The 23,929-nt window shown below is 44.6% G+C and overlaps 2 protein-coding genes across 2 annotated transcripts in view; one reads left to right on the forward strand and one right to left on the reverse strand.

The window, feature by feature from the left end:
- ASIC2 (acid sensing ion channel subunit 2) overlaps window positions 1-23,929 on the reverse strand; it is a 962,947-nt gene that overhangs the window by 389,466 nt on the left and 549,552 nt on the right. The gene's annotated exons all lie outside the window — the stretch shown is intronic.
- On the forward strand, window positions 2,985-3,950 carry LOC116577877 (ribosome biogenesis protein NSA2 homolog). Its single transcript, XM_032321664.1, has one exon. The coding sequence runs from the start codon at window positions 3,000-3,002 to the stop codon at window positions 3,780-3,782; it is 783 nt and encodes a 260-aa protein (XP_032177555.1). The 5' UTR covers window positions 2,985-2,999; the 3' UTR covers window positions 3,783-3,950.

Here is a 23,929-nt window from a genome sequence, read left to right on the forward strand (position 1 = left end):
CTTTGGCCAATCGCAAGATTTGAAATGGTTGGTTTTTTGGTTTTGTTTTTGGGTTTTTTTTGACAATTTTGTCTAGTTTTATAGCTTTTTTTTTTTTTTTTTTTTTTTTTTTTTTTTTTGCAAAGAGGATTTGTTCATGTCTGCACTCCTTTACAGCTGGAAGTTCCTTTAGTCTTTTAAAAGGTTGGACGTGTGACCTGTCAGCTAAGCTTCTCCTTGTTTTGAAGGTGCTATTGGGCATTTGGAAGCCAGAATATGAGCCCTTTTTTTTTTTTTTAAGTCAGAGCTAGAAATGATGCCATGGAAAGTGTGAGTTAGAGCGCTGGAGAGACTGAGAGGTGGAGAGAGACCAGGAGGTGATGGAAAGAATGAGGAGTGAATGAGGCAGGGACACAGAGGTATAGGCAAGAACTGAATTCATGGCCTACTGGAAAATATGGAATTCAAAAACCTTAAAAGCCTACTTTTTGTACCCTTAAGGCTCAACCTAACAGCCACTGTTTCCATTAGTGTTTCTCCCAGGGTCCTCCCTGGTTTGAAGCTCCATTCTTCTGGGGGTGGGTAGGGGTTAGGGTAGGTTGGGAATGTGATGACTATGCCACAAGAAAGCTAGGGTGGCAGGGAATTTTGTGCTACTGGGAAATGGAAATGGCCTTCATGTCAGCATCAGTGAGGGGAGCGGGAGTTGCTAACTTCAACCTTAGCTCTAATTTTCACAAAAAGATTTGGTCTTGATACTTTTAAACCAGGGGGTGGGCAGATTAAAGCATGCAGGCCAAATCTGGCTTGCCATCCACTTTTGTCAATAAAGTTTTATTGGTACTTGGCCACACCCATTGTCTCCATATTGTCTATGGCTCCTTTTGTACCATGTGCCCAGTATTGGGTAATTGTGAGAGACAGCATGGCCTGCAGGTGTAACATATTTATTACCTGGCCCTTGGAAGAAAAGCCTGCCGCTCCTATTTTAAATTAAAACTGTAGTAGATAACTTCCTTGAGACATGATCATGTGGATAGAGCATCACATATACAATCAGAAGATGGGAGGTGAAGTCTGGGCTATGCTCCGCATCAGCAGTGACACCTGGGGAAGCACTGGCTGTCTCTGGGCACAAATCCACTATCACTTGGGGTTGTTGTTCAAACCAACAACCATATGAGAAAGTATGCTGCAAACCAGGTGGCACCATACATATACTGCTTATTTTGATGTTTACAGAACACTCATGTTGACCTTCTAAATCCCCTGTTTGGATCTATTCTTCTTGTGGACTGAATACTGCATTATGTACTTTGTACTTTTCATGCAAAGTGTGTGATATAGCATTTTCTTAAGCACTTTCCTTGATTTGCAGAGGGAGCAGGAGACCATTTCTATTACAGAAAAGAGAAAGATGGGACAAGAGAACTCTAAGAAAACAACCCCCCTTGTGTCATAAGCATGCTGGTCAGCAGCAAAGGAATGGTTTGAAGACCACTTTCCTTCCCAAGGACAAGCCTGCCAAAGAGGACAAACATTTGAAGCTTAATCTCATGAATTATTTCTTTTCCCTTCAAGAGCCTGAACATGGTAAACCCTATTACACCAGCAAGGGTAATTTCCGTGGTTGACATGAAACTGAATTTTAGGTGAGAGTTTATTAATAATTGTAACCCTGAGTTATAACTCAGAGCCTGGAATTCCCAGTCTCTGTGGCTACGGCAAGAAAATGACTCCTTTAGGCACTTGGCCAAATTAGAGAGAAAGATTAGAATTCTCAGTGTGGATTCCCGCCTGCAATGCTGAAGTCATTTGTAATCTGGCAGACCTTCTTAGTGGGGGAGGTTGCCAGTCTCCAGGTTCAGGAGATAAAGGCCACATTTTCTTCTCCACCTTAGTGTCTGCGGGTGAATTACTACAGAATGAGCTGTGATCCCTGCTCACTTTCTGCCTGCCCTGTGAGTTCAGGTCCTGGCGTGTGAATGTATAGGATCCAAGGGAGTGTTGATTGCATGTAATTGCCTACAATCACATGGCAAGGGAGAACTTCTGAGAGTCTGATGGGGCCAGAGAGGTGAAGACTAAGTGCATCTGAAGAAAAACAGAATCAGAGTCTGTCCCTGGTGTCGGATGTGTCCTAGGTGACCTGCCTAGAGATGTCATTAACCAAGAGAAGTCAAGGGGGACTGTCAAAGAAGGGTGTGCTTATTGGTATAACTATTTGTCAATGTACTACTGGAAATGGAGATATCAGGAGACTGGACATAAATAGCCTGAGACAGGCATAAGCAGTCAGTTCTCCTAATGAGAGGGACTAGGTATCGGGAACAGAGAGAAGAGTGAGGTTCATTAGGGAGAGGAAAGCATTGGAAGGGGCTGTGAGTGGGCAAGCCAGGATTGTTCAGAGCGGGACCTGTCAACACCGGGCATGATGAGCTAGTTCCCTTTTGGTTGAAAGCAGAAACTGTCTCTGGGCAACTTCAAGAGGGCAAAAGAGGTGGGGAGACAGTTCCTGAAGGGATGACTGGAGCATTTTGTAGAACTCAAGGGCTGAGATGCCCGCCAAAGATAAACCAGCATCGGGAGTTGGATTACCATGAAGAAACCAGACCTCTTCCTTCCTCTGACCCTTGCCTCCTACTTCTCTTTATGTCTACTTTATTTTTGTTGTTCACTGCCAAATGATATTTTTTCACTAATCAGGCTGTGCCTGCTTGCAGCTGCTGACGTAACACGTCCTCTGCTCTGGCCACCTGAAGAGACTCAGTTCTTTTCCTGGAGCCAGACCTCCTTTGAAGGACTCTGATTGGCCCAGTTCTGGTCAGGTGACCGTTGCTGGGCCAGTCACCTGTGGTTAGGGTCCACATTGAAAAGGCACGCAGCTCCTGTGATTAAAGATGGAGCTGGAGTCTTTCCCGTCGTGGCTTGCGTGGAGTTAGCTCATGGGTCTGGGAGATCCGAAAACAGATCTTCTTTGCACCCCGACAGCTGCACCCCACAGCTCTGCAGCCGTCACCATGCCACAAAATGAATATATTGAGTTATACCAGAAGCGCTATGGCTATCGTTTGGATTACCATGAGAAAAAGAGAAAGAAAGAAGGTGGAGAGGCTCATGAACGTTCAAAGAAGGCAAAAAAGATGATTGGTCTGAAAGCTAAGCTCTACCATAAACAGCGCCATGCTGAGAAAATACAGATGAAAAAGACTGTCAAGATACATGAAAAGAGAAACACCAAACAAAAGAATGATGAAAAGACTCCACAAGGAGCAGTACCTGCATATCTACTGGACAGGGAGGGACAGTCTCGAGCTAAAGTACTTTCTAATATGATTAAACAAAAACGAAAAGAGAAAGCGGGAAAATGGGAAGTTCCTTTACCCAAAGTTCGAGCCCAGGGAGAAACAGAAGTATTAAAAGTTATTCGAACAGGAAAGAGAAAGAAGAAAGCATGGAAAAGAATGGTCACTAAAGTCTGCTTTGTTGGAGATGGCTTTACTCGAAAACCACCTAAATATGAAAGATTCATTAGGCCAATGGGCTTACGTTTCAAAAAGGCCCATGTAACACATCCTGAATTGAAAGCCACCTTTTGCCTGCCAGTTGTTTGTGTAAAAAGACATCCTTCATCCCCACTATATACAACTTTGGGTGTTATTACCAATGGTACTGTAATTGAGGTGAACGTGAGCGAGTTGGGCCTTGTGACACAAGGAGGCAAAGTTATTTGGGGAAAATATGCCCAGGTTACCAACAATCCTGAAAATGATGGATGTATAAATGCAGTCCTGCTGGTTTGACAGCAGTTCGAGACAATTAATTCCTTATAATTACTGAAGACTACACACCAATCAGGAAAACAACCATTCCTGTGGTGTTTCTGGATACTACCAAACAGCCTTACGTATCTGCAGTCATCAAGAGAAGCATTTATTCTATTGTGAAAAACATTAAAATAGACATTTATTTAAAAAAAAAAGATGGAGCTGGAAAGGAAATGTTGAAAAACAAAAATAAAACTCGGGGCATCACGTTACCTGATTTCAAGCATTACTACAAAGCTGTGATCACCAAGACAGCATGGTACTGGCATAAAAACAGACACATAGACCAGTGGAACAGAGTAGAGTGCCCAGATATGGACCCTCAACTCTATGGGCAAATAATCTTCGACAAAACAGGAAAAAATATACAGTGGAAAAAAGACAGTCTCTTCAATAAATGGTGCTGGGAAAACTGGACAGCTATATGTAGAAGAATAAAACTCAACCATTCTCTTACACCATACACAAAGATAAACTCAAAATTGATAAAAGACCTCAATGTGAGACAGGAATCCATCAGAATCCTAGAGGAGAACATAGGCAGTAATCTCTTCGATTTCACCCACAGCAACTTCTTTCAAGATATGTCTCCAAAGGCAAAGGAAACAAAAGCGAAGATGAACTTTTGGGACTTCATCAAAATCAAAAGCTTCTGCACAGCAAAGGAAACAGTCAACAAAACAAAGAGGCAACCCACGGAATGGGAGAAGATATTTGCAAATGACAGTACAGAAAAAGGTGGATATCCAGGATCTATAAAAAACTCCTCAAACTCAACACACACAAAAGACAATCATATCAAAAAATGGGCAGAAGATATGAACAGACACTTCTCCAATGAAGACATACAAATGGCTATCAGACACATAAAAAAATGTTCATCATCACTAGCCCTCAGGGAGATTCAGATTAAAACCACATTGAGATATCACCTTACACCAGTTAGAATGGCCAAAATTAGCAAGACAGGAAACAACATGTGTTGGGGGGGATGTGGAGAAAGGGGAACACTCTTACACTGTTGGTGGGAATGCAAGTTGGTGCAGCCTCTTTGGAGAACAGTGTGGAGATTCCTCAAGAAATTAAAAATAGAACTTCCCTATGACCCTGCAATTGCACTACTGGGTATTTACCCCAAAGACACAGATATAGTGAAAAGAAGGGTCACCTATACCCCAATGTTTATAGCAGCCATGGCCACGGTCGCCAAACTATGGAAAGAACCAAGATGCCCTTCAACGGATGAATGGATAAGGAAGATGTGGTCCATATACACTATGGAGTATTCTGCCTCCATCAGAAAGGATGAATACCCAACTTTTGTAGCAACATGGACGGGACTGGAAGAGATTATGCTGAGTGAAATCAGTCAAGCAGAGAGAGTCAGTTGTCATATGGTTTCACTTATTTGTGGAGCATAACAAATAGCATGGAGGACATGGGGAGTTAGAGAGGAGAAGGGAGTTGGGGGAAATTGGAAGGGGAGGTGAACCATGAGAGACTATGGACTCTGAAAAACAACCTGAGGGTTTTGAAGGGGCAGGGGGTGGGAGGTTGGGGTACCAGGTGGTGGGTATTAGAGAGGGGACGATTGCATGGAGCACTGGGTGTGGTGCAAAAATAATGAATACTGTTCTGCTGAAAATGAATAAAAAATAAATTTTAAAAAAAAAGATGGAGCTGGAGAAGCAGTAGTTCCATGAAGGAAGGAATCTTCTAGAAAAGAGAAAAAGTGCTCCAGAGAAAGAGCAGGGGCCACTCTGGAAACGAAGAACTCTGGAGGTGGTGGCCCTGTGCCCCATCCTGGAGCAAGGCAGGATGAGATCAGTCCCACCCCTTCCTGCTCTGTCCATCAAGCATTTGCTCTAGGAGCCATGAGACTAAGGATGGGGAATTTGAGCCACTGGCCAGAAGGATGCAGGCATGATGGGCTAGGAGACAGCTAGAAGAGTATTTACAGCTGGGTTCTTTTTTTACTTCCCCTTTCTGGAATAGATGTGGGGATGTACATTTTACTTCTACTGTTACTGTGGACTTGGGGGAGTTGAGGGCACCACACGGGGACCAAGGAAAAGACAGCGGGAACCTGGCTCCTGAGAGCTGGTTCTGGTGGCAGGAGGCTCTCTGGGAGTGGGTGAAGGTGGCTCTTCCCAGCCTAGCTTAACATAGAGGGAAATGGACCAGGGTTTGAGCCATGGGGGACCTGCCTAGACGAGAGAGTACATATCTGGCTAGATGTCTCCTATGTGGTGCTGCTGGGTGAGGATTCCCTACTTTTCCATTTTCACCTTTGCTGACATGCACTCATTATAGCTGCCTGACAACCGTGCAGATGGGCAGTGCTGAAGGAGTCATGTAGGGACCACTTTGAAATATATGGAGAGGAAGATGCCCCGGAGCAGAGGCCCTCCGAGGCTTTCCAAAGGAAGATGCCTTGGAGCAGAAGACACCCTACCATAACTGTCTGTGTGCATTGAATTCCCTTTCCCTCCTGTGATCATCCCCACTTTTCTCTTTCAGAAGACAGAAGTCATTTTATTTTTGTTCTAAAGTACTATTTTCCCTAGTTCTTCTATCAAATAATTCATAATTAGATGATAATCAAACACATTAATGTTCTGGAAACAGAACTCCCTGCATGTCATTCACTCACCCAGAGAAGGTCTGATTCGATACCTCACCCTCCCAAATGCCCCACTCCAGTCATCTGCCTGACTCATTTCTACTCATCTTTCATGTCTCAGCTCAAATGTTGCTGGGAAGCCGTCCTGAGACCCTCTTCTATCCATAATGCACCTGCATTACCATACATCATCTATTATGTTATAATCTCTTATATGTGCCATTGTTTCCCCCATCAGACTGTGAATGCTTGAGGGCAGTGTAGTGGGCTGAATGGTGGCCCCAAAGATATCAGGTCTTAATCCCTGGAACCTGTCAGGGTTCCCTTATATGGTAAAGCTTTTTTTGCAGATGTGAGTAAATTAAGGATTTTGAGAAGAGGAGATGATCCTGGATTATCCCTGTGCATCCCAAATGCCTATCGATAAGCATCCTTCTATGAGACAACCAGGACACACAGAGGAAAGGGCAGTGTGAGGATAGAGGCAGATATTGGAGTGATGTGGCTACAAGCCAAGGAATGCTGGCAGCTACCAGAAGCTGGAAGAGGCAAGGAATGGATTCTCCCCTAGAGCCTCTGGAGAGAGTGTGGCTCTGCCAACACCTTGATTTCCACCCACTGAAACTGCTTTCAGATGTCTGGCCTTCATGACTGGGAGCTAAGAAATGTCCAGTTTTCAGCCATCAAGTTTCTGGGAATTTGTAACAGTAGTTATAAGACATGGACACAGGTAGGGACCATGTCTCTTCATCCCAGTACCTGACACCTACCCCAAATGGACTAGAAAGTGATGCAGTGGTTGCTGAATGAATGAGTCCTCTAGAAGGCAAGCTTTGTTTCTTGTTTTTGTTTTGTTTTAAAGATTTTATATATTTATTTGACAGAGAGGGAGAGGGAGAGAGGGAACACAGGCAGAGGGAGTGTGAGAGGGAGAAGCCAGCTTCCTGCTGAGCAGGGAGCATGACACGGGGCTGGATCGCAGGACTACGGGATCATGACTTGGGCTTAAGGCAGACACTTAAGGACTGAGCCATCCAGGCGCCCCTAGAAGGCAACCTTTGAACCTAGCCTCGGTAAGGTATATTGAGGGGAGTGGGGGCTGGGTCTGTTCTTAGTTCTGCCTCTCAGGCATCCCCACTTCCGAACACCCCAGTTGCTGGGTGTGTTGGTGGGTTAAATGCAATGGCAACTAGGAAAGCATTTTATAAACCGGTCATCACTGTTTTTCTTGTCCCTCCTGCCTGGCCCTTCCCGCCCCAGGCTAAGGATGACACAACCAACACAACTGAACTATCTCCTTGCCAGGGAGCATCTGTGTCCAAATCATAGTGTGTCCAGATGAGGAAGAGCCTGATGGTGCCCTCAAGTGGTGGGCTCAGCTTCTCCTGATCTCCCTAGAACCAACTGTCTTCCTCCTTCCAGCCAGCTTTAGACATTCTTGCTGGCTAGGAGCCAAGACCTACTCTAAAACAGTCATCATCTGCAGCTTTTGAGGCTCCCAGGAAGCTTCCTGATGCCACCATCCTATCATTTGTTTGCTTCTTGTCCTCTGAGCAGCACACTCCTGGCATAGATGCCTCCCAAGACCCCATTCCTGTTCAACAACCCTGTTGGAGTTACCTGGACACAGCTGAGTTTTCAAAACAACTCCCTCCATCACCTTCCCAGGAAAGTATATTGGTCCACATGAATTATGTTCTAGGTAATTGGAAACCACTTTTTTCGTGTGGAAAAAAAATGAGAGTTGCTGATTCTAATGGAAAGTTTCCCATATATAGAGTATCAAAGACCTTCTTACTCTTTGGATCAGGAATTTCATACCTGGGTTCCAAAGCTACATAAAGGGATTCACAAAATAACTCTACTGCTGCATTTTCTGGATAAGCTGAAGCTTAAAAATAGCTGAACCATCCAAAGTAAGGGGCTGCTTTAATAAATGGTGGCAAGCAGCTAAATAACTATTCTGAAGACACTAGATATATAAATAGGCATATATATATATATATATATATATATACACACATATACATTATATATAAATTATATTACATATATAAATGCATATAATAGATTCCTAAATGTTATGTCTTTTTCTTCTTATGACTTCTGAGCAAAACTCCATACTCATATATCCAACTGCTATCCTGACATGTTATCTCATCTATCTTATCCTAGGATTCCCAAAATTAACATGTCCCCAAATCAATATTTTTTTCTATTCTGGAAAACTGTTAAACTAGCAAAAAAATTTCCAGTCATACAATAAACTCTCAAACACCCTTCCTCAGGATTTACCAACTGGTAAATTTTTGCCATCAACTGGAAAGTTTGAACCCCGGCCCCTGTCCTGCCCCCCACCCCTAGAACTGGCTCCTTTCTACGACTCCATCTCTCAGTTCTCAGCACCCCTATAAACATTGTTGGTCTTGCTTGGGATTTGTTTGAGATCCATCCCTCCCCCCCTCCATAAAACCAACCCCCTGATCCTGTTAATTCTGTCTTAAAAGTAATCAAATCCCTTCACTCCTCTCCATTCCTGCTGCCATCCCTGGATCCGAGTCCCCAACATTTCATTCTTGGACTATTGCAATCGTCTTCCAATTACGTCCTTCTTGCCCTCTCTTTAATCCATTTTTATTCAGAGTAGCTACAGTTTTCACTTTGAAACATATCCAATTGTATCTGCTTCTTGCTTAAAATGCCCAGTGGTTTATCCTCAATGGCTTGTTTGTTGCCATCCCTGACTTCTTTCATGCCACTCAGCCCAGGTGAAGTCCTCTGTTCTGTACCCCCACACTACTCTCTCTTCTCCCTTCTTCACATTTCTCATAATTCTCATCACAGAGTAATCCGTAGGCACATTGGTGGGCTGCCACTGTCCCCTATAGGGAGTCTGCAAAGGCGGGGACGTTGATGGTATTAGTTACAGCTGTTCCTCAGAACCATCAACATCATTCAACATCATCTACATAGGAGCTGCTTAACACACATTTGTTACATGAATGAATACACAGGAGCATTACTGCACCTCTTGTAGTGAGCAGATTTGACTCTGCTGTGAAACCAAAACCTGGAAAACCAAGTTTGAGTGGCATGTAGACCCAAAGCAAAATAAATAAACAAATAAACACACATGACCACCAACCTATTTGCACATTAGTATTTTTTACCACCTGCTTGCTTAGACATATTGAGGACTAGGAGAAGGAACCTAACTTGGGCCATCCTGCAGATCTGGACTGGACTTCTGGCCCCCTCCCGGGTTGTAAATCGTGGGCATGTTCTTGGTTTCTTTGGGCCTCTGTTTCCTGATCTATGAAATGGGCACATTAGTATCTATCTCAGAGGACTGCCGCGAGGTTTAAATAAGGTCTCACTCTTGGGACGCCTAAGGCTCAGTGGGTTAAGCCTCAGGTCATGATCTCAGGATCCTGGGATCGAGCCCCGCATCGGGCTCTCTGCTCCGCAGGGAGCCTACTTCTCCTTCTCCCTCTGCCTCACTCTCTGCCTACTTGTGATCTCTCTGTCTCTCTCTCTGTCAAATAAATAAATAATATCTTAAAAAAAAAAAGATGGTATCGCTCTTGTTCCCATCACACTCTGGTAGCTTGGTGGGGAGTTCACACACACTTATGCTGCCTCTCTTCCCCCATAATATGACCTGCTCAAAATACAAAGAAATGAAAAGCTTGATGGTGGAGTTAGGTTTCATAGGTTATCTGTCTCTGAGAATTGATGTTTTCTTTGTTGGGAGGTGTGTGTTTGTGTGTGTGTGTATGTGTTTGTGTGTGTTCGCGTGTGTGTGTATGCATCCACATGTGTTTGCAATGGCTTTTAGCCAGGAAAGAAGAACCAGGAGGTTCATGTGTGTGGTACACTTGTAAGGGGTTCAGGTTTGCAGGACCAGGTATCAAAGATAAAAAATACCAAGCTATTTTGTGAACACCATCAGGCTCTTTATTAATGAAGGCCCTCCAAATTAGACAACACTACATATCAGTATTTAGCACAAGGAAGGTAAAGTCTCATAAAATCTCAGGGCCTTAATGTCTCACTGCGTAAGTACCGTGACCCCTTTCAGAAGCATGTTGTTAGCATGCTTTTCAAACAGGCTCACAGATTGTTGCTAACTCACACTTACGGGCTTTGACTTTCCTTTCCTGCTGAATATCTCACAGCCTTCCTCCTTTTCCCTGGTTCTCAAGTGTGTGGATGAGTGCATGGGGGTGGGGAGGACTTTGCATTATACTCATGTGTAAAAGAAGGCCTGTGACTTCAGAGGTAGTGGGTATATGTGGTTTACAGCCCCTCATTGAGGAGAACCCTTTCCTTCCTTCTTGCAAAGCAGTTTTCCACACACACACACACACACACACACACACACACACACACACACGCTGATTTTCCATTCTGAGTCTATGGTCTTATTTTTCTACAATATCTCCTGTTTTGGGAAATGTCCCTGTACCACAGATTTCTCTGAGGGAGGGTGTCACAATCCAGGGCCAGAAACTGCGTATGGGTAGGGGAGGATTTCCAGAAAAGGGCTGGGGAGCCACACGGGGTATGCAAAACAGGACGTGCTCTCAGGGAAAAAGGGCAAAGTGTGTGCCCGTGAGGGCACGTCCAACTCCCCATGAGGGTTTTTAAATTTTGTATTTTTTCCCTCCGTCTATGATGACAGTCCTAGGATATGTACAGTTTTTTCTTTTTTTTTTTTTTTAAAGCTTTACTGAGATACAACACATCTATAAAACAATGAATTTATTTAAAATGTGCAGTCTGATACACCTTGACATCCACATGTCAAGTAACACCTGGGACACTGTCATCACAGTTAAGATAGTATCCGTCGTCCCCCACAGTTGACTTGTGCTCCCTTGTGATTCACCTCCACCCGCAGCACCATACCTAGGTAACCACTGATCTGCATTCTGTCACGAGAGATTCATTTGCATTTTCCACGCATGTATATAAATGTAATCATACAGCACGTACTTTCTTTTGGCCTGACTCTTTTCACTTGGTGTGATTATTTGGCGGCCTTGCTATAGTGTTGCATGCAGTAACAGCTCATTCATTTCTTTCCCTCTGTGCTCATACCACAGTTTGTTTGTCCATGTTGATGGACATTTGGGCTGTTTCCAATGGTTGGCTATTACAAATCTGCTATGGACATTGGCATTCAAGCCTTTGTTTGAAACTATGCCAGAATACCCAGGCTTACAACTTCCTCTCCTCTAGTGGTGACATTTCTTTTAGTTGTCTCCAACCTCTGCAATGCCTGACACAACCAGCCAGCCTTCCATGGTGGTGTTTGGGAAATAAAGGGACAGGAAGGGTAAGGGTGGCTGGCCTCATGCTCACCGTCCACGGTGCTGGTTCTGTGCGGTGACCAGCAGTGTTTTAAACAGTGGCCCAGAGCAGAACTGAAGGGTAGCCTAGAGAGAGCCCACTACCACAAGGGCTTGACTCAGACACCGCCATGTGGTCTATAAAGTTATAGACACCCCTATAACTAGGTAGAGCACTAGTGGGGACAGGATGACACTTGAGGGACGTATAAAAGATGCCAAACCCCTTGTAGGCACCTGATGCATCCAAATTCCCTTCTGCTACTTTTACTTCCTTGATTGCTTTGCTTGTAGTTCCTAGGTGGTTTTCTCGATAGCTAGGATTTGTAGGTAAAGAATGTGTCATCCAGGGTGAGCATTGGGCCTCCTTTCCTTTTTTTCTTTTTCTAGCTTTACTGAGATGTTATTGACAGGCAACATACAGGGTATGTTATTGACAGGCAACTTACAGGGTAGTAAGTTGAAGCTACCCAATGGAGATGATTTGATACACATATATACTGCAAAATGATTACAACCGCAAGTTTAGTTAACACCTCCGTCCTCTCACATAATTACCATATTTCTGGTGATGCTAACATTTAAATGTATTCTCAGCATCCTTTCCAAGTAGCCTCTTTGATGCTTGCTAACTTATGCCACGAGCTTCCTTCCTCATCAATTTCAGGACCCCCCAGAAGACGAAGGAACAATGAAACTCAAGCCCATGTGGTTTCATTTACATCTCACAAGCACCCAGGTATGTAAAAATATCTGGAGGACTCACTAAATGTGCTCGCTTTCATCTAGTTGCTCAGGACTGTCTCCCTGAAAGCCTGCTAGCTTTGTGCAGTCCTTGATCACAGGCTGTCAGAATCGCAGGGGGCTTTGCTGGCTACCTTGTCAAACTGCATCATTTTCAAGAAGAGCCTGCAACGGCTCAGAGAGGTGAGGCACCCTGCCCAGGGTCACAGAGCTTGTTAGCGGTTGGCTTGCAGGAGGAACCCAGCCCCCAGGCTCCCGGTCCCTCCTGCTCTCTCCATCCCGACTTCCTCAATCCCCAGCTCTCATTTAGTTTTTCTGCGCTTAATATGTTTTCCTTGAATTGATTTTTCTCCTCTGCCTCATCTGTTACCTTCAAGGTTATTTCTGGTGCTCCTCTCTACCTCTTTCATTTTGCAGACCGATTTCCCAGGCTTTGCTGAGGTTGGCGGCACTTCCTACCTCAGGGTCTCTGGCTTTCATTACCGTTCTGTTCCCTCCCCACTATATTGTCTTCCTGGGGCCTATAAAACAGGCCGGGTCCCCAAGACCACTTAACTCCATCTACCCACTCCCTTGCAGCCCCTGGGATGCTGCTAATGTCCATGATGCACACTCCCCACCCCCTTCCATCTATTCCCAGCTTGCAAAGTCTGCTCATAATGACAACCCTCGGAGCTCATCCTTCAGTGAGAATTCAAGGCTGCACCAGCCACTGGGTAGTGACTACCAATACATCTTTCTGATGGCATTTCTTTTCTCCACCAGGTTTTTACTGTGTGGAGATGCGTCTATCTGGGATGATACCTTCTCTCTTAACTGCGTGGTGGGCGGGGTGTCTGCCAGGTGCTTGCAGGGAATGCTTGCTAGAGTACGGATGGCTTGGGGGTTGTGTGTGCAGATCGAAAGAGAACTGAACTGAGCATCCTTCCAGACACCAAGGTTCTGGCGGCAGGCCCTGGAGAATCAGAAAGAAAGGAATCGAGGGGCTGGGTTAGAACCACCCTCTTAGCAAAGCCCTGCTCTGTCACCCATACAGGCAAGCCTGGATTTCCTCATCTGTAGAATGGGGATGACAGTCACCCACTCTCAGTTTTGAACGGAGTACTAAATGTAGTGAAGGACCTCAAAATTTTAGCTGAGAGCCAGACACGTTCTACTGAAGTCAGAAAGGGACTGTTTCCCCCTGAGTTCCAGGGGGACAGCACAGCAGCTGTTACTCCCGGGCACGTTCATGAATCACTTTCAGCTTTCATTTACTTAACTGTGATGTGGGGGAAATGAGTGTCCACCAAACAAACTGATGGCGAGGTTGGTACACAGAAGTATGTAAAGTATGTGAAGTCACTGTACAAAAAATAGTAGTCATCTTCAAGTGTCCAATAAATGCTACTTCCTTTTCCCTTGCAAATTTAGCTCCCAGCCTTTATTTTATTTATTTAATTATTTGTTTGACAGAGAGAGAGAAAAACACAGTGAGAGAGGGAACACAAGCAGAGGGAGTGGGAGAGGGAGAAGAAGGCTTCCCGCTGAGCAGGGAGCCCAATGTGGGGCTTGATCCCAGGACCCTGGGATCATGACCTGAGTCAAAGGCAGATGCTTAACGACTGAGCCACGCAGGCACCCCAGGCCACAGCCTTTAAAAATAAACTAGTGGGTACAAAACTTGAGCATCCTTTGGGAAGCTCGTGAGTTAAGCCTCCATTAAGTACTTTTACATATCCCGATATTTACGGAGTGTGTGCTCTGTAGGGAGAAACAGCAAACCCTATGGAGCTCAAAACCCAACTGAGTGGCAAGCCATTAGGCAAATGATTTGAAAACAATTTATCACCAGAGCCAAAACAATCCATTGTAAATTGAACAGCCGCTTCAGCAATTCAATTCTACATCCATTTATTAAGCACTTACTAAAGGCCGTGCATAAAGATCAGCAAGACCTCCAGGAGCTTACACTCAGTAGTGGGATTATTAATAATATGCCAATGATGATGATGGTGTCGGCGATGACGATGATGGTGATAATGAAGGCAGCGCCTCCAAAACTGTGATGGCTGCAGTAGATACGACTGACACTGGCTAAGTGCTCTGCATGAATCATCTCATTTAATTCTCATAAGAACTGCTTGAAATAAGTAGGTGGGTGAAGAAAAGGCAGCTCAGAGAGTTTGCAATTTACCTGATGCCACACAGCTTCTAGGCAGCATGGTTAGATCTCAGACTCAAGTACGACTAGCGTCAAAGACCCTACCCCCATCCACTGAGTGTGCCCTTCCAATGGACCAATTATAATGAAGGAAAGAGTTATGAGAAGGTGGTAGAGGGCAAAGTGCCCTGGTGGAGAGGAGTGGGTGTCCTGAGTGTGACTGGGTTGAGGGCAAAGCAGGAGATCGACGGTAGGGGATGGAGTAAAGGGGCTTCCAGATGGAAAGAATGACCTGACCGATACAAAGGGGTCTCTGCACTCTGGGTATGGCTGGGAAACAAAAGCAGGTGGGACGGTAGGAGGGGGGAGTTCTTGGGAAGAGCTTTCAAGTAAAGCCCAAGTGGATGTAGTCTGAGGGGTCTTTGGAAGCTGAGCTGGCGAGAGGCAGCACAAGGGCTGGGAGGCTTCGTGGCATTTGTTTTATTTTGTCGGCCCAAGAAGATTCCTTCAGGATCCACAGGGAAAGATACTTTTTCATTTTGATTTTTGGAGCTTCTTCACATGTCTAACCTGGGAGCCAGAAGAATTGGGTTTTATTGAAAAGTCAAAGCCCCCATGGGCTCTGAGGTCCCCTTGGTTTGGATCCCATCTCTATCAATTCCTGGCTACGTGACTTTGGGGGTGTTAGTTAACACTCCAAGAGCCCCAGACTTCTCCTCAAAGTGAGCTTGGTGACAGACTCGGACAGATTAATAGCGGTAAAGCATTTAGAATGAGCATTAGTATTCTAGGCCATGGGTCAACTACCAACCGGCCACACGACTTTCCCTATCTGAGCCTGGAGAAATCCTTATCAGTTAATGAAGGGATCGAATATTACTTCTGTGGCCCCTTCCCATCTGCAATGGATTCATTCCAAGTGGCTCCTTTGGTGAAGAAGACCAAGAACAAAACAACTTTAGATATTTCCTTTTCTAATAAAAACAAGGAACTAGAATAATTCTGGAGAACAGATCAAGAGTCCCGTCTGACAGAGCTTTCTAGCAAGACCAATGGTCTCATCATTGGTCAGCTTCCACGTTGTCAATGGAGAGCTACAAAAGGCGTCTTCTGGTTAGACAATTGAAACAACCTGTCCATTCTAGAAACCTCATTACAAGCTTGTTCATCAGTTTCTTTCTTTCTTTCTTTCTTTCTTTCTTTCTTTCTTTCTTTCTTTCTTTCTTTCTTTCTTTCTTTCTTTTTTTTTTTCTGACCCAGGGGTCCTAAAATTATTCAAGCATTTTTTTAAAAAGATTTTATTTATTTATTTGTGAGAGAGAGAGCACAAGCAGGCAGAGCAGCAGGCAGAGGCAGAGAGAGAAGCAGGCTCCCTCCTGAGCAAGGACCCCAATGTGGGACTCGATCCCAGGACCCTGGGATCATGACCCGAGCCAAAGGCAGTGGCTTAACCCACTGAGCCACCCAGGCATCCCTTATTCAAGCATTTTGATCAAGACACGATTTTGCCTTTCCTATCTCTTGTCTGCTAGGCTGGCTTCGGGGTCAGCTGTGAGTGACTCACCGCCTGCAACTTAACCACGTCCCCATCGCCCGTGCTCTGGTTCTGTATCTGGCATGTTTGTGTTGGGGCAGCCTGTGTGGTTCCCGTGTGCTACGTCTGAAGCACAACCTGCCACGGACAGGCTGCCTCCTGGGAGACGCACACAGGATCAGGATATCTAATTCATCCAGTGGATATTTAGCTCATTAAACAGCAATAGATCCAAACAGAAAAAATGGAACTGCGCACATCATTAGAGCTAAATAGGTTTCCTTCCTCTGTCTTAGTTTTATTTTCTGAAGGGAAATGTAAGGAATTCGGCATACCGACAGGCTCATTGCTAGAGCCGGGGGGGAGAAGCTGAAAGCACCCAGGCAGAGAGATAAAAGGAGATTGGCTCCAAGCAATATCCCTCCTTGCAGGAAGTGAGTGGTGGTGAATCCATATTTCTACATAATAAGCTGTTCTGCAAGGGCCAGAGCCTCTCTTCATCAGCCCAGGGGAGGAAAGTCGTGTGGGTCTGGCTGTACCCATGAGGGTGAGGTCACTGTCCCTGCTGGTCTCAGGGGCAGCAGCTGGCCTGCCGTTGTCTAGCTCTGTCTAGGCTCTCCTTTTGCTCCTTCCAGCCTGCAGAAGGAACACGTGCCTGTGGGCTCTCACCCCAGTGTGGCCCAATAGCTGGGAAGTGACCGTCTCTTTGTTAGTCTTTATTAGCGTGGTAGGGATATTAGGAGGCATCAAGTTCATTTAGTCCTTGGTTTGTGGTTACAGTTTTCATGACCCAAAATCTTCTTGGGACTGGGAAATGATTAAAAAAAAAAATCCCAGTTTTTTTCAGTATATACAGAGTCTTACTCAGATTTCTACAGTTGAGAACCCAGCTAATGGCTTCCATAGTTTTGTTGTTTTGCTTGCCTTTGACACATCTATGTCCCAGTTCATTCAGTCCACAATGTCCAGGTTTGCTCTGGGGGAACCCCTTCCCTCAAGCATTAGCTCCTGTATTGACCTCCCCTGTCAACATTAGGGGTGAGCTCAGATTGACTTGAGCCAATTGGCATGTCCTGTCCCTAGGCACGTGACACAACTTGGACAAATAATACACAAGGCACCCATGAGGGGACAAGAAATCCACTGTTCTCCCATCCAGGAACTGGTGGAAGAGGCGTCCTTGCCCTCTTGGGTGGTGTGCTCTGGAGCTACAAGGTTGGGTTTGGTGCAGACCTTCAGCTTCCTCAGTGAGGGTCATTCCAAGGGGAACGTTGGCATGCAAAGGAGGCTAAAATGGAGAAAATCAGGGCTGGCTCCATGATGACCATGTGAATCTCTGGGAAAAACCACAAGTGAAGCCAGAACCACTTATGGATTCTTCAGTTACATAAGTCAATTATTTTGTTCTGGGCCAGTTTTCTTCTCAGTTGCAAAGCTAAGTGTTAGACTAGATGGTTCTATCAACCAAACAAATGGAGAAGACCCATGGTCAAAGACACTGTATTGGGGTCTCATCAACCAAGTTGATTCCCTTCTTTTTCAACATTGCAGATCCTTTAAGAGTCTCCAGCACGTAAGGAAAATACATGCTAGACATCAGCTTCATATGCTGTGACTGTTTTAAACCCTTAAGTGACCCAGTGAAGGGTATACAGTTAATTGACTCCATTTTACAGATGAAGAAACAGAAGTACACAGAAGTTAAGAAATTTGTCTAAGGTCCCAGAATCAGAAGTGACAGAGCCTTGATTACGTCTGACAGACATCAGACTTCTCAGAACTCGAAGATTCTATAACTCTATGGTATCCAGAAGCAGAGCCAATGACTCTTCCCATTGGGAACTATCAACCATCCAGCCAATTTCATCTCCTAGAGCTTTATCGGCTTTTGTCAATTCCATCTCCTTTGCCCAAATGATAATTGCTGGTTGCATCCTTAAATCATCTGTCTCCTCCTCCAAGCCTGCCACTCTGGGTTCTGTAACACTTCTCCATAGCACTATATTAGAACGTAACCAGCCCACTTCCACCTGCCCTTCAACTCTTGCTTTTCCAGAATAGTCCCAGATGCAAGTTTGATAGCCCAAGGAAGTCCTCTGTAGGATTAGATTCCTTGGGAATGAACAGAACATGTAAAACTCCTCCAGGTTTAGATCCACACTGTGAAATCTTGTGGAGCTGCTGACATGCTGGTTTTGCCCAGGTCCCAGGGGGAGTGGGGATGGGGAGTTACGGACTGTTGTCTTACTGCTCCTTTCTACCCTCTGCCAATTCTATCCTCCAGGCACAACCTCAGCAGTATAAATAACCCCTCTCAGAATTCCCTGATCAGGGAAACTTTTGTGTGCTCACATCCAGTCTTCCTACACTTTGATATTCCCCAGGTGTTGCTTCTTGGTGCTGCCCAAATTCTGCCTGCTATGACCCACCCCTTTACGCAATGCAGAGAAAAAGAATCCAGACAGATTCTGTATGGCATGATCAAGGGCATTAACAGAGTCATGAAAAAGGGCACTTGTTGGCAAACAGTGGGGAAACTGTACATAGCACCACACTTTTGAGAGTTGACTGAGGCCCAGGTTTTCCAAACATTCACTCATACTCTAGAATCTATTGTTAAACACACCAGGAGGGTATGCTATGTATGATATATATAAATGTATAAATCTATATCACATATATATATATGTATATACATGTGATATATATATACATCTCACATGTCCCAGTCATCTTGCCTCTTACCTATCCCATCCATATCAAATGGTCATTAGCTTAACTGAATACACACATACATAGGATTATACAATAGAGGGTGACTTTCATAAATCACATAAGGAAACCTTCAGATTCCTGATTGAACCACTTATACTCTAGCTCCATTCACTCCTCAGGTGAAGAATGTATTGATTCGCCTATCTACCCATTCATTTAACAAAACCTAGTTGAACGTGTACATGGGCCACTGTGTAAGGCATTGAGAACACATAGATGAACAATATGTATTTTGTGCCTTTGAAGCTCACACTTTAGTGGAAGAGAGACAGAGAAACAGAGTATTGTAGTGCATTTAGGGAAGCCTTTTAACAGTATTAATCACTGTTATGGGAGCCCAGAAGAAGGACCAGGATTTGGGAGTCAGAAAGGGCTTCCTAGCAAAGGGGACAGCTGGGTATTACAGCTGGGAATCACAGTGGTAGATATTGCTAATCACTTTCTAGGATCAGCCTTCTCTTCCTTCTGGTAGTAGAACCTACCAGGTGTTGGGTGGGATTAATGGCCCAAGACTCATTTCTAGCTTCTCTTACATCTTCATGTAGCCATGGGACTAAATTCTAGCCAATAGGATATGAATGGAAGAGAGGTGTACAGTTTGGTTACTACCTTTAAAAAGGTTAATGTGTCATCTGCTTCTTCCTTCCCACTCTCCTTGGGTGGGAATGTGGATATGGTGGAAGTCATCTGGCTCTGACTATCCTGATAATACCCTACCGGATGATAGAGCCATAAAATAGAAGGAGCAGAGGCGCCCACTAGCCCTGGACCTCTAACCTATCTCTCACTACAGCTATTATATCTGGCACCCCTTTGAAATAACAGCTTAACCTCCACTTTTACAAAATAACCAACCACCCACAGACTTAGTTCTGCACAAGAAATTCAGCCTGATTAGATATTAAAATGTCCCCTCCCTCTTGGTAAGTATGATCTATAAATAGTTAGTGGTCAACATGTTTTGCTATTTCTGGATGATGTGGGGAGGAATAAAACACTGGATTCTGGTGAAAGTATTGATCTATAGGCACAATGGACACCGCCATCATGTACAGCCAGAATTCCCTACCAGTCTTTCGACTAGATCTCTTCTCTGTTTGTACTTGAAGGTGGAATGGTTTAAAGGGATGGAACAGGTGACAGGAGCCTTGTTCTGCTTCTCAGCCGGTGCTTTGGGCTGCCTCTGCCTCCCACCTACTTCTTGCTACACTCCTCCCCTGGGCCTGCTCTGCCTTTGGGAATGTTATACATCATCTTGAACTTCTCTAATTCAAAGATAGAGCCCTGTTCCTATTTCCGAGATTTCCTAAGACACCGCAGTCTTGAAGTTGTATTCCACTCAGTCCCTTTGAACGAAAAACCCAGATCCTGGGTCTTTCCTAATTGCATGTGCAGTTGGCTCATATTTTAAGAACCTGCCATTGGACTCCTTCTGTAGTGTCCCTCTCAGTTGTCCCATTCAAATGAACCCAACTCATGGGGCTGTGTTAGTTTGACCCAGTATCTATCTACTTGCATTGGTCCCACTCAGTTGCCATGGTCCCCCAAAGGGAGTGTCTGGTATGCTTTATAGCTGGAGTTGTAGGACTGTCTTCATATATCATGACCTTTGACTTAATTCTACCTAGCCACATGACAAAGACGGCTTCCCAAAGCTACGAAGAATGCCAAGGACAAAGAAATGCTTTTACTATCTTCCAATATTTCCTATTTGTTTCAGTCAGTGAACTAGAGGGCAGCCCTCTGCCTCTCTTAGGATATGTCTACAGGAAGTTGGGCAGGTAGGACACTGGTAGCCGGAAGTTCTCTGCTCCATGACATCTGTCTATACGAGCTCCAGGCCATATGGACCCAGAAAGGGACAATTGCAGGATTCATAGGAAATTGTCTGTGAAACGACAATTCTGCTCTCTGCTCTCCAGGCTCTGGATGGCTGGGAGTCCCCAGCCCAGCTGGTTGCTCTCTTGCTCCTCTTTACTCTCCCAGCCCTGGTGCATGTCTCTGTGGTGCTACTGCACACACTCCACAGTCATGACTTTGGTTGCGCCTCTCTTCCCTTTAAGGTGAACCACAAGTCTTCATGTCTCCAGAAATCGGCACAACACCCGGCCCATGGGTAGGGTTTGTAGAGAAATGAATCCTCAGAAAGCACGGTTGTTCGATTCTTCCGAGAGGCATCTCAATGCCAAAGCACAAAAGAGCCTGGTTCTGAGATTCTGACTCCATCTGGCATTCCCTTCCTGCCTGGCCTTCCCATGCCACATCCCACTGTGTATCACCAAATGTCCTTTACCTGTTTTTGTTCATTTCCCTAGTCCTGAGAGCCCAGGCAGTGAGACTGGGCTTTCCTCTCTGCATCTTTTATGTTTTACAAGTCTCTAGATTTCTGTAGTTCTTAATTTTGCTTGCTCAATGGTTCCTGGAATCTTAAGGGGAGGCACTTCACATCTCTGGCCAGATCCTGTGAAGCCTCTGATTAGCCCCAGACTCTTTTGGGATGTTGGGCAGGGATGTGGATGATACGATATTTGAACCCAAATGGGGGGCTACTTGTTACTGACATTTGGGGAAAATACCCAAATAGAAAAATTTCAATCAAGAGACCCTCATCCTTGATTCCAGACTCTGTAATGGCTCTCCCTGTGCCTTTTCTTCCTTTATTATTTATTATTATTATTATTATTATTTTTCCTTTTTAAATGTTTTTACAACATTAGCAGATAAGGGTCTGGAAATGAACTCTCCTACTGAGCCCATTACCTGGAACTTCACTCTGACCCCTCACACCACCCTCCCCCAATGTCCCCAAGCATTTGGACTAAGCTCAAGGTAGCATCCCTAGATCCCCTGAATCACCCAATTCCCTGACTCAGGACTATCCACAGTTCACAAGTGCCAGCAAGGCACTTTTTCTGCTTAGGAAGAAACTTCTCCCTTTAAATGTTTTGTTTGCCTTCAAGTCTATTTGAATACAAAAATACAATGGAATTCCATTAAAATAATGTCTGGGGCCTGAGACACCAGGATAAAAGACAGGAAATTGCCCTATTCTTTATGCAGTCCTCCACTTGGTGCTGGCAGTTCCTGGATAACCTAGGGAAGCAGGCTGTTAAGAAAACAAGTGGGCCATATTTCATGCTGGCTTCCAGCCTCCCCTGGCTGTTTTTATTAGGAGCACAGGGGACTGCTAGAGCAGTAATACACCAGGCCGGTTTATAGTGCTTTCTCCCAAATGCTGAATTTTCATAATTGTTCAACAGGAAAATTGTTCCTTGGGCTGAAAATGTGAATTCTTAAGTCACCTTGGGAAAGCTAGTAAGTGGGGAGTCTTTGGGGGTGATCTTTACAAAAGTAAGCTTATAAATCCCAGAGTTGGAAGGGTTGGACCCCACACTTGAAATATGCATGATCTGGGACCCAGAGCAGGGAGAGATGAATAAATGTCCGGCTACACAGATACTGGTGGCAGAGGCTGGAGCAGAATGTGAACCCCTAACTCTGGTCTTGTGCTTCTTCTGTGCCTGAGTGATGCAGGGATGTATAATAAAGTTCAATACCAGAGTATTCTTGCTGTTGTTGGATTCAAGTTTTAAAGACTGTAAGGACCAGCCAAAGAAAGTGTCCTTAGGCTGATGCCAGGAAGAATATAGTCAGATTTAGGGAAGAACTTCTTGAGAATCAGAGCATGGGGATTCTGGATGGAAGATTTCCATAGGACATGGACTCTTTGAACTAAGTGGATCATACTTTTTAAAGGATGTTTAAAAATAAGGGTGAATTTGGAAAGGATTATCAAAGGATTATCTGCTGATGAAACAGATGGAGAATAGGTAACAGGAGAGACATTTTCCCAAAAGTCCTTAAAGATGAGAAAACCGTGAACTGTCTCGGGCAGGTTAAATACTAGAGAAACTAGACCAGAGAGCTGAGCAGGTTTCATTCAGGAATCTCAGACTGTGGCCTTCCAGATCTATCAGACAGCTCATCCTCAGTTCTTGGGGCTGACACCTCAAGAGTATGGTTTTTTTGTTTTGTTTTGTTTTTGGTTAGGAATAAACCAGCTGCGTCACTGAGAACCAGAGGAGCTCATAAGCACTTATGGGCTCCATTCTATACTTTTGTGCCCTCTCCCTAGCCAACACTGAGTCTAAGCTTTCAGAATCTTATTGGACAAATCAATGAATAAATCAGTTGATCCAAGAACAGTTGAAGATGGAGATGGTGGCACTGTTTGGGAAGGCAAGGACCACCTCATGCTCTCTGTTTTATATCCTGATGGCAAAATACATTCACAATACATTCACAACTCATTCAACCACGAATGAGGTTTCTGGAATGGATTAATTTCCCAGGTACTAAAGTCAGCTCCTTTAAGCATAAAGACATTTTGCTTTGGTTCTTTTGATTTGAAAACACCTTAACCTTATTACATACCTCTAAACCAGGGCATACAAAACAGAAACGTCATCTTTTTCTGTTTCAGAATTTCTTAAGACAGTAAAACCATGATGCATTTTTTTCTGGGGCGCTTTGAAATTATGGTGTAACTTTACCAAATGATCTCATTTAATCCTCACAACAACTTTATGTATATGTACATTTGTATATTCTGTACATATATATGTTCTCCTCATTTACCTAGAAAAACTGAGGATCAAGCAAAATAAAAAGTCATTTTTTTTCAAGGTTACACAGCCAGTGAGAGGCAATGTCAAGTCTCAAATCCTTATCTTCTGATTGCAAATCCATTGCTTGTGCTGAGAGTAAGTGGTCTTGACTCCCTCCCAGGGTATGGCCAATGGCAGGATCAGGAGTCTGCTAGAAAGATGGGCACTGCAGACTGGAGAAAATAGCATGCTGGGCCTAAGCAACAAGTTGGTAAATAAGGGAAGGAGGCCAGGGTAGTGAAGGGAAAGAGCCTGGTTGGAGGCCTGGACCCCAGAGAAGGGA

Source organism: Mustela erminea, chromosome 18 (genome assembly GCF_009829155.1).
Source record: "Mustela erminea isolate mMusErm1 chromosome 18, mMusErm1.Pri, whole genome shotgun sequence".
In the NCBI taxonomy this organism is placed as follows: Eukaryota; Metazoa; Chordata; class Mammalia; order Carnivora; family Mustelidae; genus Mustela; species Mustela erminea.